A 12,582-nucleotide genomic window follows, 5' to 3' on the forward strand; every position below is an offset into this window, starting at 1 on the left:
TGCATCCACAAAATCCCATTGAAAAATTTATCCCTAGAAAATTTGTTTTGCTCAATGTGAAACTTGTATTTCTCTTCTTTACTTGGTAGTTCATTGCACCTTCAATTTCCAAAATTCATTAAAAATTTGGTGATTCAACTGTTATATGACTGAAAGCCCGAGCTTGAGCGAAATTAGAAGAGAGGCAACATGTTGAGTATATAGAAGAATAACTATTTGTTGGACCTTGGAAAATTATTTCTTTGTCAATATACATAATGTGATGGGTCCACAAGACTCTTTGACCCACTCCTTTGAGCCGAAACTCAACTTACTTTGCAATTTTTAACGATTGGGTTCAAGCATTTTTTTTTCCCAAATGAGGCTTCTTTGATGGAATTTTTGCTTGTTTTTGAGGATGTTTACACTATCCAAAAGCCTCTGTGAATTGTAAATAATTTGTTTTAAAGGGAATATAAATTCCTTGGGAAAATGAATTTCATAGGCAAATGAATTTCACTGGCTGATTGTACCTAGAGAAATGTCAAAAATGGAGTCGGTTCTTAGTTTTGGGTCTGGGGGTAATCGTGAGTGAATAACATTATGAGATGGGAAAATTATTTTTCCTTGGGTGAGGGATGGAAAATCGTAATCCTTTTCAACATGGGAAGTTCTGTTGGACCAAAGAAAATGCACAATATGCACCCAATAATCACATTTTCTAGTGATTAGCAAAGTCATTTGATTTCGGATTGACCAATTGTAAGACACCACGTGTATTGAGGACTTCCTAACTCAGTATTTTTGTAAATTGGGATGTCCTCAACACACACTTACCATCGGATTGATCAATCCGAATTTTGAAAATTTCTAAATTGACTTTTATGTGCGCAAAATATTTCTCAATCTTGTTGAAGTTGAACTTAAGGTAGACCCTTGTTAGCAATTTGGAATACAACAAGATTCGAGTTCTATTCAATTTTGAATGTCAAAATCTGGTAAAAATTTTGATAGATGGAAAATATACAACATATGCTTCATACGTGTATTATCCATTTCATTTCAAAAATTCAAAAATAAAAAATTATATAATATGATAGTGATGATGAAATTAGTGATGTAAATGGTGATGGTGAAAAGTGACGATACAGTGGTGATACAGTGGTGAGGGTAATAATGATGGTGGTGACGATGAAAGCATGAGGTTATTATTCCATTGGTTTATAAAAGAAGATTAAAGTCAAATGATCTCAAAAATTGTAGAGCACCATGTCATTATTATTTTTTAAGATAAAAGGATAATTTGTCACTTAATGTCACGGCCACTTCAAAGTGGACTTAGGTTATATGTCACAACTTACAAGTTTACACTTTGCAACATACGATAAGTTAGAATAGCAGATTTTTCTTGGACCAAATTTTATTAAAATTCATAAAAATTGTAAAAATTACATTTTATTCCTTTTTAACTTAATCGATTTAATTCTAAATAATATGATTCATCCAGATGATCCTTAATACAATGCAATTTAACTAATACTCTAATACTAAATAAAGATCCTTGATAAGAATATAACAACAATCTCAAGTCCACCCATCAAAAAATTCTCAACTCATTTCCTTAATTATGTACCAAATTCAAGAAAATCACACTTCATTTCCATTAAATTTAAGAGAAAAAAAAAAAAAAGGAAAATAAGCCTATCTTACAATATGATATGGAAAATTACAAGCCACCCATTTTCCCAAGAAGAGATTTGATCTAAAAGAGACAAGTGGTAGACTCATGAATCATGATGGGGATATGGATTCCAAAGCAAAAGAGTGAACAACAATAGATTTGGAACCAAAAAGGGGATCAAAGGATTAACATTACTTCCAAGCCGTTTTCTTCTCAATTTCTTTCTGAAATACTCTCTCCTCTGCTCTTCCCCTAACTGAGATGGTGCTTCTTCAACTCCTTTAGCCAAGATCAATGGTGGGGGCTGTTGAAATGGGCATTTTGAACGCCATGATGTCTCTGGAAACCCTAATTTAGAGACCCTTTTTAAGAAGAGAGAGAAACCCCATTTGAGATGAAGAGATGGGAAAGTGAATTGGTGTGATTGGTTGCAGAGAATTGGTGGATAGTCCCAGTTGAGGTAGCAGGGGATATGGGTAGAGATGAAGAATTGAGAGTGGAGAGAAGGAGTGGTTGTTGGGTGTGTTAGAAGGTGGGTTAGGGCTTGGAGTCTCTGTTCCCATGTTGTGTCTTCCATTATGTTGGGTCAAGATTCAAGACTCGGTTTCTGGACGTTTGCGAAAGAGAACTGCTACTGACACCCCCAACTTTTACTTATTACATTTCAATTTCTTAAATTATTTATCACACCACAATTAAATATTAAAACACACCATCCAACCATTACAAAGGTTTGGCTCAAATTATTATCTCAACATTACAAGACGTTATAACATTCATTCAAACAATTTCACTAGTTGTTTATAATTACGAATAGATTGATATAGAATTTTAAAAGCAAAAGATAAAAAAAAAAAGAATTTCTATTGACACTCCAACTTTTACTTTTTCCTAACATTCACTTATTTTCTTTATTTCTGATTGAAGTGTAATAAGTAAAAAATTAAGATGTCAATAGAAACTTTATAAGGAGGGTTTTTTTTTAATATAAAAGAACGGTTCAAGATCAGAAGATGAGGTTGAAACATGGTTAGAAATTCTTCTGATAATTCACGAATTGGACTTGAATTTTTCAAATGATGCACAAAATGAATAATACTTCTACCCAGTTCAACACCTTGTAAAAATTTGCAACTTTTTCGAATCATTCACGGGTTATACTTTTCATGAATTAAACAAATAAAAAATACTTTCAGCAAAGAGAGTTAAAAACATAAATTAACTTGTATTTTTTAAAGAAAATTATATTTCAATATCACATAATAATATTTTCTCTTTTCTCTCTTTTTAATTAAAGGTTTCATAATTAGATAATAACTAACTATTATTTGTTATTAAATCTCACGACTATCGATCAACAATTAGTGTTTTCACTTCTTATATACCTTCTCTCTCCTCTTAGTTTTTTTGAACTCAAATAAATAAGATAGTATGTGCCTTTTTCATTATGAAGATTTGTGTTAATTATACACGAACCGTTCTCCAAATTTTTAAACAAACTACCAAATGCATATTTTGAATCGTACTCGAATTGATCCTGTAACAATTTTTTGCCATATACCGAATTGCTAACCATGGTTAAGAATATTATTTTCAGTCATTAAATATTACTTTGTATAAGTAATAAATATTTCATCCCGTTCGACATAGGAATCAGTGAGAGAAAGGGGTAATGTATCTCAAACCTGAAAGGCTTAGGTACCCACCAAGATGAAAACTTTGGCGTGGAAGGTCTACCATAAAAAGAGTCCGATGGATCGAATTCAGAAAAAATGGGGATTCTCCATGGCGTCAAGATGTCCATGCTGTGAAGGTGATGAAGAAATTATTAAACACATTTTTTACAAATGTTCTTTTTCTATAAAGGTATGGAATTTTTTAGCTGTCACTTACTAGATGAGCAAGTCAGAATAATGACGCTTGGATTACTTCTTAAACGGGGCCTATCGAAAAAATCTCAATTTGGAAGTGTCAATGGAATGATTCCATGGGTAGTATGTTGGAACATTTGGATAACTAGGAATAGATGTATCTTTGAGCAAAATAAGACCTCTTTCTAAGGGGTTATTTTCAGCTGTCTGAAATGGTTAAAAGAACTTGAGGATCATCAGGTTTTCAAACTTCCTTCCTCAGATGATGAAATCAAAAAGCTTCAAGCTATTAGAATACATAGGAGATCGATTCCTCGAAGACGTATTGTCAAAGTCTGCTGGGAAAAATCTCTTGCTAGCTAGTTTAAACTCAACACTGATGGTGTAGCAAGAGGTAACCCAGATATTTCAGGAGGTGGTGCTATTCTTCATGATAATCATGGAGAGCTTGTGGTAGTAGGGCACTGGGTGTTTGGAGAAGCGACAAATAATGTAGCTGAGATCCATGCATTGATAGTTGTATTAGAGAGCTTTGATTTAATAAGTAAAAAAATTATTGTTGAAATGGATTCTGCTATCATAGTGATAGGTCTTGCAAGTCAGGTAGTCTCTTGGAGACTAGACGAATGGATGCATAAGGCACGAACAATGCTATCAAAAATTGAAGTTAGAGTAACTCATGTTTGGAGAGAGGCACATGTTGTTGCAGACGCCCTTACTACTGCATCAATTCATAGTCAACAGTCATTGAAGTTTATGAAAGTAATGGAGTTACCTATTAATGTTAAGTATGCTTATACTGGAGATAAGCTCGAATTACCTCAATTTCGACTTGTAAATCGTTAGGCTTACCCTATGTACGAATTTTCATATATATAATATAAATCACCTTGCCTGCTTAGCAAAAAAAAGAAAAAATATTTAAATTATTAATATTTTATTTTTCATGAAGAAAAAATGAAATAAATAGATGGAGTCAACCAAGTTTATATAAACTAGTTAGGCCAAGGTTTGTCTATAATTTTGGGAAAGTCATCTCAAATCATGGACGAGGCAATTTGATGGACAATTCACATTGAGTTTCTTGCTAGATTGCCTATGAGATCAAGATGATTGGAGTATGATATGCCAAAACCATCACATGTCCAAAGTGTCCTTGAATTGTCAAGAATCAAGTTCCTCTTAAACTACAGACACCCATTCTCATTTGTAGGTCGAATAAAAGCCTAGGACAATAACCACCAGAGCTCAATATGGAATTGACATTGAGTTCATTTGTTGGTCCTTTAAAAATCATATTTTCTGGACAAAAATTGTGATATGTTTTAATAAGTACCTTAATCAATCATGGTCCAACTAAGATACATTTGAGTTAAGCTACTTGCTTCTCTTTCTATTTTACACATTATGCTGAGTTTAGTCCTACATCTGGCACTCATTATCTTGTCTCTCTCCTTATACACTCTTGGGCCTCTTTACTCATTGTCAATTGATTTTGACTTAGACCCCCAAATTTATCATGGTATCAGAACGGGCCTTTCTCTCTTCTTTGCCATTCAACTAATATCGCCATGTGTTTTGGCCTAGTCTGAACACTCATTGCCTTGTCTCTATCTTTATAAACTCGTGGGCCTCTCCACTCATTGCCAATTGATTTTAAGTTGGACCCTCAAATTTATTAGGGGCCATGTGATTCGTCATCTATTTGTAATCAATTATTATGCTAGTCTCATCTCATTGGTAACACAACACTTTTGATGATAATTTCTCAACAATCTCTTGGACTAACACTCATCTACAACTATTCTATTCATCACTGACACAAATTTAGCTGAAGCTATTCCATCTTACCAGATAAAAGAAATACAATGCAATGATTTAGGTTTCATGTATTGGTCATTGATCACCACGAGTTTAAGGGAAGGGTTTAGAGTGTATATTATATGGTGTATTGTAATAGGGTGTACTGGGAGACAAAAATCATATTCTTGAGAGAATTAAGATTAAGATAGACTCTAATCAAATTAGGCATACTTAGGTAGAGTTCCTATTTATCTAGGATTGTTCCATATTGTTACTCATCAGTTAGGGTTCATGTAATTACAATCAAGAGAAGAAATCCAATCTATTCTTGCTTATCAACATTACCTCATTGTCATCCATGGTTCTAGTTAAGCACTCCATTTTTCTACCCTTTTTACATAATTATGAAGTGTACAACTGGGGTTTATCCAAGTCCATTTGCTTAGTTGAAAGACAACCTTCTGTAAAATAGCTTGTTTTTAAGTAATGAGCCCTTCTATACTTTTTGAGGCAAGAGAATGATTCGAAGGCCTTAGGACCAAACATTTGGAATAGTCTAATTTTTTGTGAGGATGATCTCAAAGGTGAGGAGATCATCCTCACAAAAAATCAGCCCATTTTAAAATTTCTAACACCAATTTATAAGGTAAAGAATCGTGGACCATTAATCATTTGTAAACCATTTTTGATGGGGTTATAAGTTTTAGAATGGGCAGAGTTTTTGTGAGGACTATGTCCTCACTGTAGAAATCCTCCTCAGAAAACATCAGCTCATTCCAAAACTTCTAACCCATATAATGAAAAATATTTGGCTTTTAAAGCCTTCAAATGCTTTCCATATATTTATATATAAATAATGATTTTCTGACGCTCTCATTGACATATGACCCCCTGACACGGCATGGGCTAGAACCATAGATCCTTTTCCTTGGGATACACAACTGTACATATTTATGGGGACATGCCGTTGTGTATCCCTAGGAAAAAGCTCTATGGTTCTAGCCCATGCCACATCAGAGAGCGTATGTCAGAGGGAACATCAGAAAATGTATGTATATGTTTATTATATAACTATATTTATATCATCGAATTATTATATTTTTATTTGACTTGCTTGAGTCAACTCGTCAGTTGTCGACTGACTTGACTTGGTGGATTATGCTCCATCCTATATCATCCAAAACCCTAGCTAAACATACCTGACTGAAACCAACACATAATAAGCACCTTACAACGAGTAACATTTTTTTTGGAAGCCCAGTCTAGCCCATTCCAATCAAATTCGCAGTAATCCAACCCATGCAACGTAAGCCCAATCATCTATTTATGTATGAAAAGACTACAAAATAGACCTGCAACTTGTTTTTTTTTTGTTTTGTTTGGGGGGGGAGGGGATGTGCTGGGTTGAACCTGACCTTGGGTCAGGTCTGGGCATAATTAGCTCGGGTTCAGGCATAGGTATCGGCCAACCCAATTTGCCCGAAGCTGGACTTAATACGCTTATAATTTAAAAGTATTTCAACATGCATGCATTTGTTTGTCTATATTTCAAAAATAATGTGTGATTATTTTCATTAAATAAATAATTGCTTCATTATTAATGCTTTTGTTAAAGTATAATTCCATATTGCCGTACAATGATCATAAATGTTTTTATTTTGTTGAAAATTGCTATTAAAAATAAAAATGATTATTTTAATTAATCTTCTTATTCTTTTTCTTTAATTTTGCTTATAATTTTATATATATACATATATAATTTGAAACACATTTTTAGGATAAATAATTATAACTTTTAAATTCTTTTACATGACAATTATCTTTATATAAATTTATCAATACTAAATTACCTAATATTAATGGGGAATTAATTAACCTGACCAACCCAACTTGAGTTGGGTTCAGGTTGAGCATTTCATGCCCCGAGCTTGGGTTAGACATGGGCGCCGATTGGCGTTTAACAAGTTAGGGTTGGTGTGGATTGATCCCCAATCCTGCCCGAGTTGCAGCCCTACTACAAAAAGTATATTAGCTCATGCGTCAAATAAGTATCAAAGCCTGCTTAAAGGCTGAAAGATCCCTAAGGCTTATTGGGCAAAAGTTTAGTCCAAGATTGAGCCTGCTTAATTGAGTTCAAATTAAATTCAATTGGGGCCATGACCAGTAGCCCTGCTAACAATGGGGGAAGCAATGAACTTACGTATTGGTCCAGAATAGATTGTTGATCATTTTCGAATTAAAATCTATCATATTAGATTCTACCCTAAAGTTGAGCAATTCCTTCCCATCAATCTTTTCTACACATCTTGGCATATGATCCATCATCAAACAGACCATCAATGTGCATCTCATTCCTCGTGTACAACATACATTTGGCAACAGCAAATTTTCTTTATCTCAATAAATATATCACACATTTCAAATCGACGACTCTTTCTCAATGATCATGTTCTTAGAGGCTATTGATTTCAACAAACTCAGAATGATCATTGATCACCATAGGTTTGATGACAAAAAATAGAATATTAAAACCCCAAGGGTTGGTGGAATGATTGATACCACATCTCAGGAAGTAGAGGTCTTAAGTTTGGATCCCCCCTTAGGGATTTTTTTTTTATTAAATAGAATTTACATGGTGGGTGTGGGAGCAGGAACTGTAAGTGCTTCGATATATATATAGGGTCAGGTTCAAGGGCCATATGAGAAAACATATGTAAAAACTTTCGTTTTTAATAAAATTTTAAAATATGGGTTAGAAATTTTGGATTGAGCTGATTTTTGTGAGGATGATCTCTATGATGGTAAGATCATCCAAAAAAAAAAAAAAAAATCAGCCCAATCTGAAACTTCTAACCCTATTAAAAGTGATTTAGAATGTGGACCGTCGATTTTTTACCAATTTTTCTCACTAATTTGTAAATCACTTTTGATGGATTTAAAAGTTTCTGATTGAGCTGATTTTTTGTGAGGATGATCTTTTCATCATAGTGACCATCCTTGCAAAAAATCAGCTCAATCCAAAACCTCTAACTCTTATTTTGAAAAACGAAAGTTTTTTCATATGTTTTCTCATATGGCCCTTGAACCGCCCCCATATATATGTTAGGTTCCGTTGACTCAAGAGACCCAACTAAAAAAATAACACAAGATCTTGATTATGTAAACACAAAATCTAATGGTTGACAATTATCCTCAGGATAAGCATCATTGAGATATGATCCCTATAAAATGTCAACCATTGGATTTTATTTTTTAATGGTTGGGATCTTGTGTTATTGTTTGATTCCTAATTCTTGAATAAATGGAACTCAATATATATATAGGGGAATGCTAAAGTCTAATACTTTATGGGGACGTTAGTATTGTCCAACACTTTTTTTTTTTTTTTCTAATAATACCCATCCTCATTTTGTCTTTTTGTGAAAAAGACAAATGTGTATTATTATTTTACACTATAAATGTTTGTTTATATATTAAATGCTATGAGCATTTAAGTATTTTGAATTAAATATATTTTTTTAGTAAATATTTTGGCGATTAATGCCAATATAATCAATGCATTTATTAATGACATAATAAATATATTTATTAATAACATAATAAATATATTTATTATATAAATGACTAACATGTCATTGTCTTTTTCACTAAAAGATAAAATTAGAAGGGTATTATTGAAAAAAAAAAGTGTTGGACAATGCTAACGTCCCCATGAGATCTTGGATGTTAGGTGAAACTCGATCGACTGATTCAACTTCAACTCCTGAACTTGAGCGTTAAAGTTGCTTATCTTCTGCTTCAACTTAGGCTAAACTCCTTCACCCGGTAAACCAGGAGATGAAAGATCAGCGTAAACAGGAATGCAATTGAATGAATCCCATCCCCTAGCGAGTCAGTTGAGGTTCTTTCCCGCAGACTTCCTTTCCCATGAGGATTACCGGTGCCTGCGCATAGTCTTTCTTATTACTCTCTGTGTGTCTGCTTCTTTTGTACATGTTTCGGTTGCGGTGGTGAGACCGGGAAGATCTATGTCAATTTAGGCAACTACTACTCCCGTTCCAGCGCCTACAACAGCAGCTACTCATGCGCCTAGGGACTCAGGTATATATATATATATGTGTCAGGTTCAAGGGCCATATGAGAAAACATATAAGAAAACTTTCGACGGTAAATAAAATTTTAAAATATGGGTTAGAAATTTTGGATTGAGCTGATTTTTTGTGAGGATGATCTCTATGATGGGAAGATCATCCAAAAAAAAAAAATCAGCCCAATCTGAAACTTCTAACCCCATTAAAAGTGATTTAGAATGTGGACCGTCGATTTTTTACCAATTTTTCTCACTAATTTGTAAATCACTTTTGATGGATTTAGAAGTTTCTGATTGAGCTGATTTTTTGTGAGGATGATCTTCTCATCATAGTGACCATCCTTGCAAAAAATCAGCTCAATCCAAAACCTCTAACCCTTATTTTGAAAAACGAAAGTTTTCTCATATGGCCCTTGAACCTGACCCTATATATATATATATATATATATATATATATATTATATATATATATATATATATATATATATTATATATATATATATATATATATATATATATATATATATATATATATATTAATTTGTGATGCATTACAATAAGGTCTACAATGATATATTAAATCATTAATTCATGTGCTTAGAATGAGATTAAGATTAGATCAGTTAGTATAATAGTTATGCACATGATCAGAGCTCTATCGGACCTAATAATCATTCAATTTCTCTATATAATAAAATATTATATGAGACAATATTATATCCAGTATTCAAATTATCTCTAACTCTAGTTACATTGGTGACACTAGGACTATAAATTTGGTTTTCTAACTTAGCCCAAGTTAGTAAAAAAATTTGGTTTAGGATATTGATTTTGAGCCTACTGTTGAAAATAAAAAATTCGTTATCTACATTGCGATGCACAAAACAACATGATAATTGATTTAATGGGTTTTGATGAAAATGGTGATACAATTCTTAGTGCACTCATTCAACAAAGCAATTCCCTTTGATTAATGGTTAAGCATAAGAAAATGATGTTATGTACGTTTCTTCTCTCTAGATTTTGCAAGTGATCGACTAAGAAACATTTCTTAGCTTTTGGAGAAGAGCTTGGAGGCTTGATCTTCTTTAGAGATATGTGAAATTTAATTTTTTGTAGAGGTTTTACGAAGAATTTTTTCTTTCTTGAGAGTTCATACTTGATCGACTAAGAAAGATTTCTTGACTTGTAGTGAACAGTTTTAAGGTTTGATCTTCTCTATTATTAGAGTTCAAGTCTCTATGGAAGAACTTTATATATATATATATATATATATATATATATATATATATATTATATATATATATATATATATATATATAGGGAAATGTTCAACAACAAACATTTTGGCAAAACATTTTTCAAAACATGGGTTAGAAGTTTTGAAATGGGCTGATTTTTAGTAAGGATGATCTCTACGATGAGGAGATCATCATCACAAAAAATCAGCCCATTCCAAAACTTCTAACCCCATCAAAGAATGGTTTACAAAAAATGGACGGTCCACAATTTTCCAACTTGTAAACATGGCGCTAGATGTTTTGGAATGGGCTGATTTTTGGTGAGGATGATCTCCTCACTGTAGAGATCATCCTCACCAAAAATCAGTCCTTCCAAAACTTCTAACCCATGTTTTGCCAAAATGTTTGTTGCTGAATATATATATATATAATATATATTATATATATATTATATATATATATATATTATATATAATATATATATATATATAGAGAGAGAGAGAGAGAGAGAGAGAGAGAGAGAGAGAGAGAGGTTCAGCAGCCCCTTATGGTGCCACACATGGTGGCACGCATTTTTTGTAAATTACTTTTCATGGGGTTACAAGTTTTGGAATAAGCTGATTTTTTGTGAGGATGATCTCTACGGTGAAGAGATCATCCTCACAAAAAATCAGCTCATTTTGAAACTTCTAACCCAAGTTTACAAGTTGAAGAATCGTGGACCATCCAATTTTTGTAAATCACTTTTGACGGGGTTAAAAGCTTTGGAATGAGCTGATTTTTTGTGAGGATGATCTCATAGAGATCATCCTCACCAAAAATCAGCTCATTCCAAAGGAGATCATCCTCACCAAAAATCAGCTCATTCCAAAGTTCTAACCCATATTTTGAAAAATGCGTGGCAGCATATGGGGCACCATAATGGGGCTGCTGCATTGCTCTCTCTCTCTCACACACACACACACACATATATATATATATATATATATATATATATATATATATATATATATATATATATATATATATAGAGAGAGAGAGAGAGAGAGAGAGAGAGAGAGAGAGAGATATTTTGTCATGTGAAAAAAAATATCCAAGATCCTTCCAAATGACCTAGGCTCTTCTATTTATAGGCTTAGGATATGAATATCTTTCCAATTGTACCCCTAGTTTTGATGGACTTTACCAATATATTTAGTCTAAATGTTATTTGATTATTGATCCATTTTGGGGGTTTTGAACTTCACAATGGGCTAAACCTGCTATTGGATGCACTGACGCCAATATATAATGTGGATCATTTTGACTTATTGGAACATGAGCTTTATCTGCAAAATTTCAAACCAAGTTGTAAAAGGTCCGTCCCCACTTAATGGTCCCAATTCCAATGTGTGGACCTACTTATGATTTTTAGGGTTTTTGTTGTAATTTACATAAGATATATGGTTCATTGGATAATTTCAATGGCTACACCCGTGCAAAGGTAGGGTCAAACTTAAAATTTTTAATTCATTTAATCCAGTTCAAACTAGGGGTCTAACAATGGTAGGTTGACTCTCTAAACGTACTACTATATTATATTGCATATATCTATGATGTAATTAGATTTATAATTTTGTCATGAAAAATAACTAAACCCATCATAAATAACAAATTTACTTTTATTCCAATTGTTTCTCAATTACAATAGAGATTGAATGCCTATTTTGATGAAAAATAACATTATAAGACTTTGAGCGAGGCATAAATTTAAAGTTTTACAAAATCCATAAATCAAACCAAGCTCAATCCAAACCTATTAAGGTCATTCACGGTTTTTGTCAACGCAGGCCCAATGACAATTTAGGTATGGCCAATCTCTTCAAGAATGCGTTATGGCTCACTCAAGCTCGGCCCAGACCCACCCATAAACAGTCC

General features: G+C 33.0%; 1 protein-coding gene across 1 annotated transcript; it reads right to left on the reverse strand.

Moving 5' to 3' along the window:
• Nucleotides 1-1,629: 1,629 nt before the first annotated feature.
• LOC147390438 (uncharacterized) lies at nucleotides 1,630-2,272 on the reverse strand. The gene has a single exon (XM_086459588.1). It carries the CDS (start codon nucleotides 2,235-2,237, stop codon nucleotides 1,764-1,766), a length of 474 nt encoding a protein of 157 aa, XP_086315714.1. The 5' UTR covers nucleotides 2,238-2,272; the 3' UTR covers nucleotides 1,630-1,763.
• Between the last annotated feature and the right edge of the window lie 10,310 nt (nucleotides 2,273-12,582).

The sequence above is a fragment of the Akebia trifoliata genome, chromosome 11 (assembly GCF_017979445.1).
Source record: "Akebia trifoliata isolate Shusen 1 chromosome 11, ASM1797944v1, whole genome shotgun sequence".
Taxonomy (NCBI): domain Eukaryota; kingdom Viridiplantae; phylum Streptophyta; class Magnoliopsida; order Ranunculales; family Lardizabalaceae; genus Akebia; species Akebia trifoliata.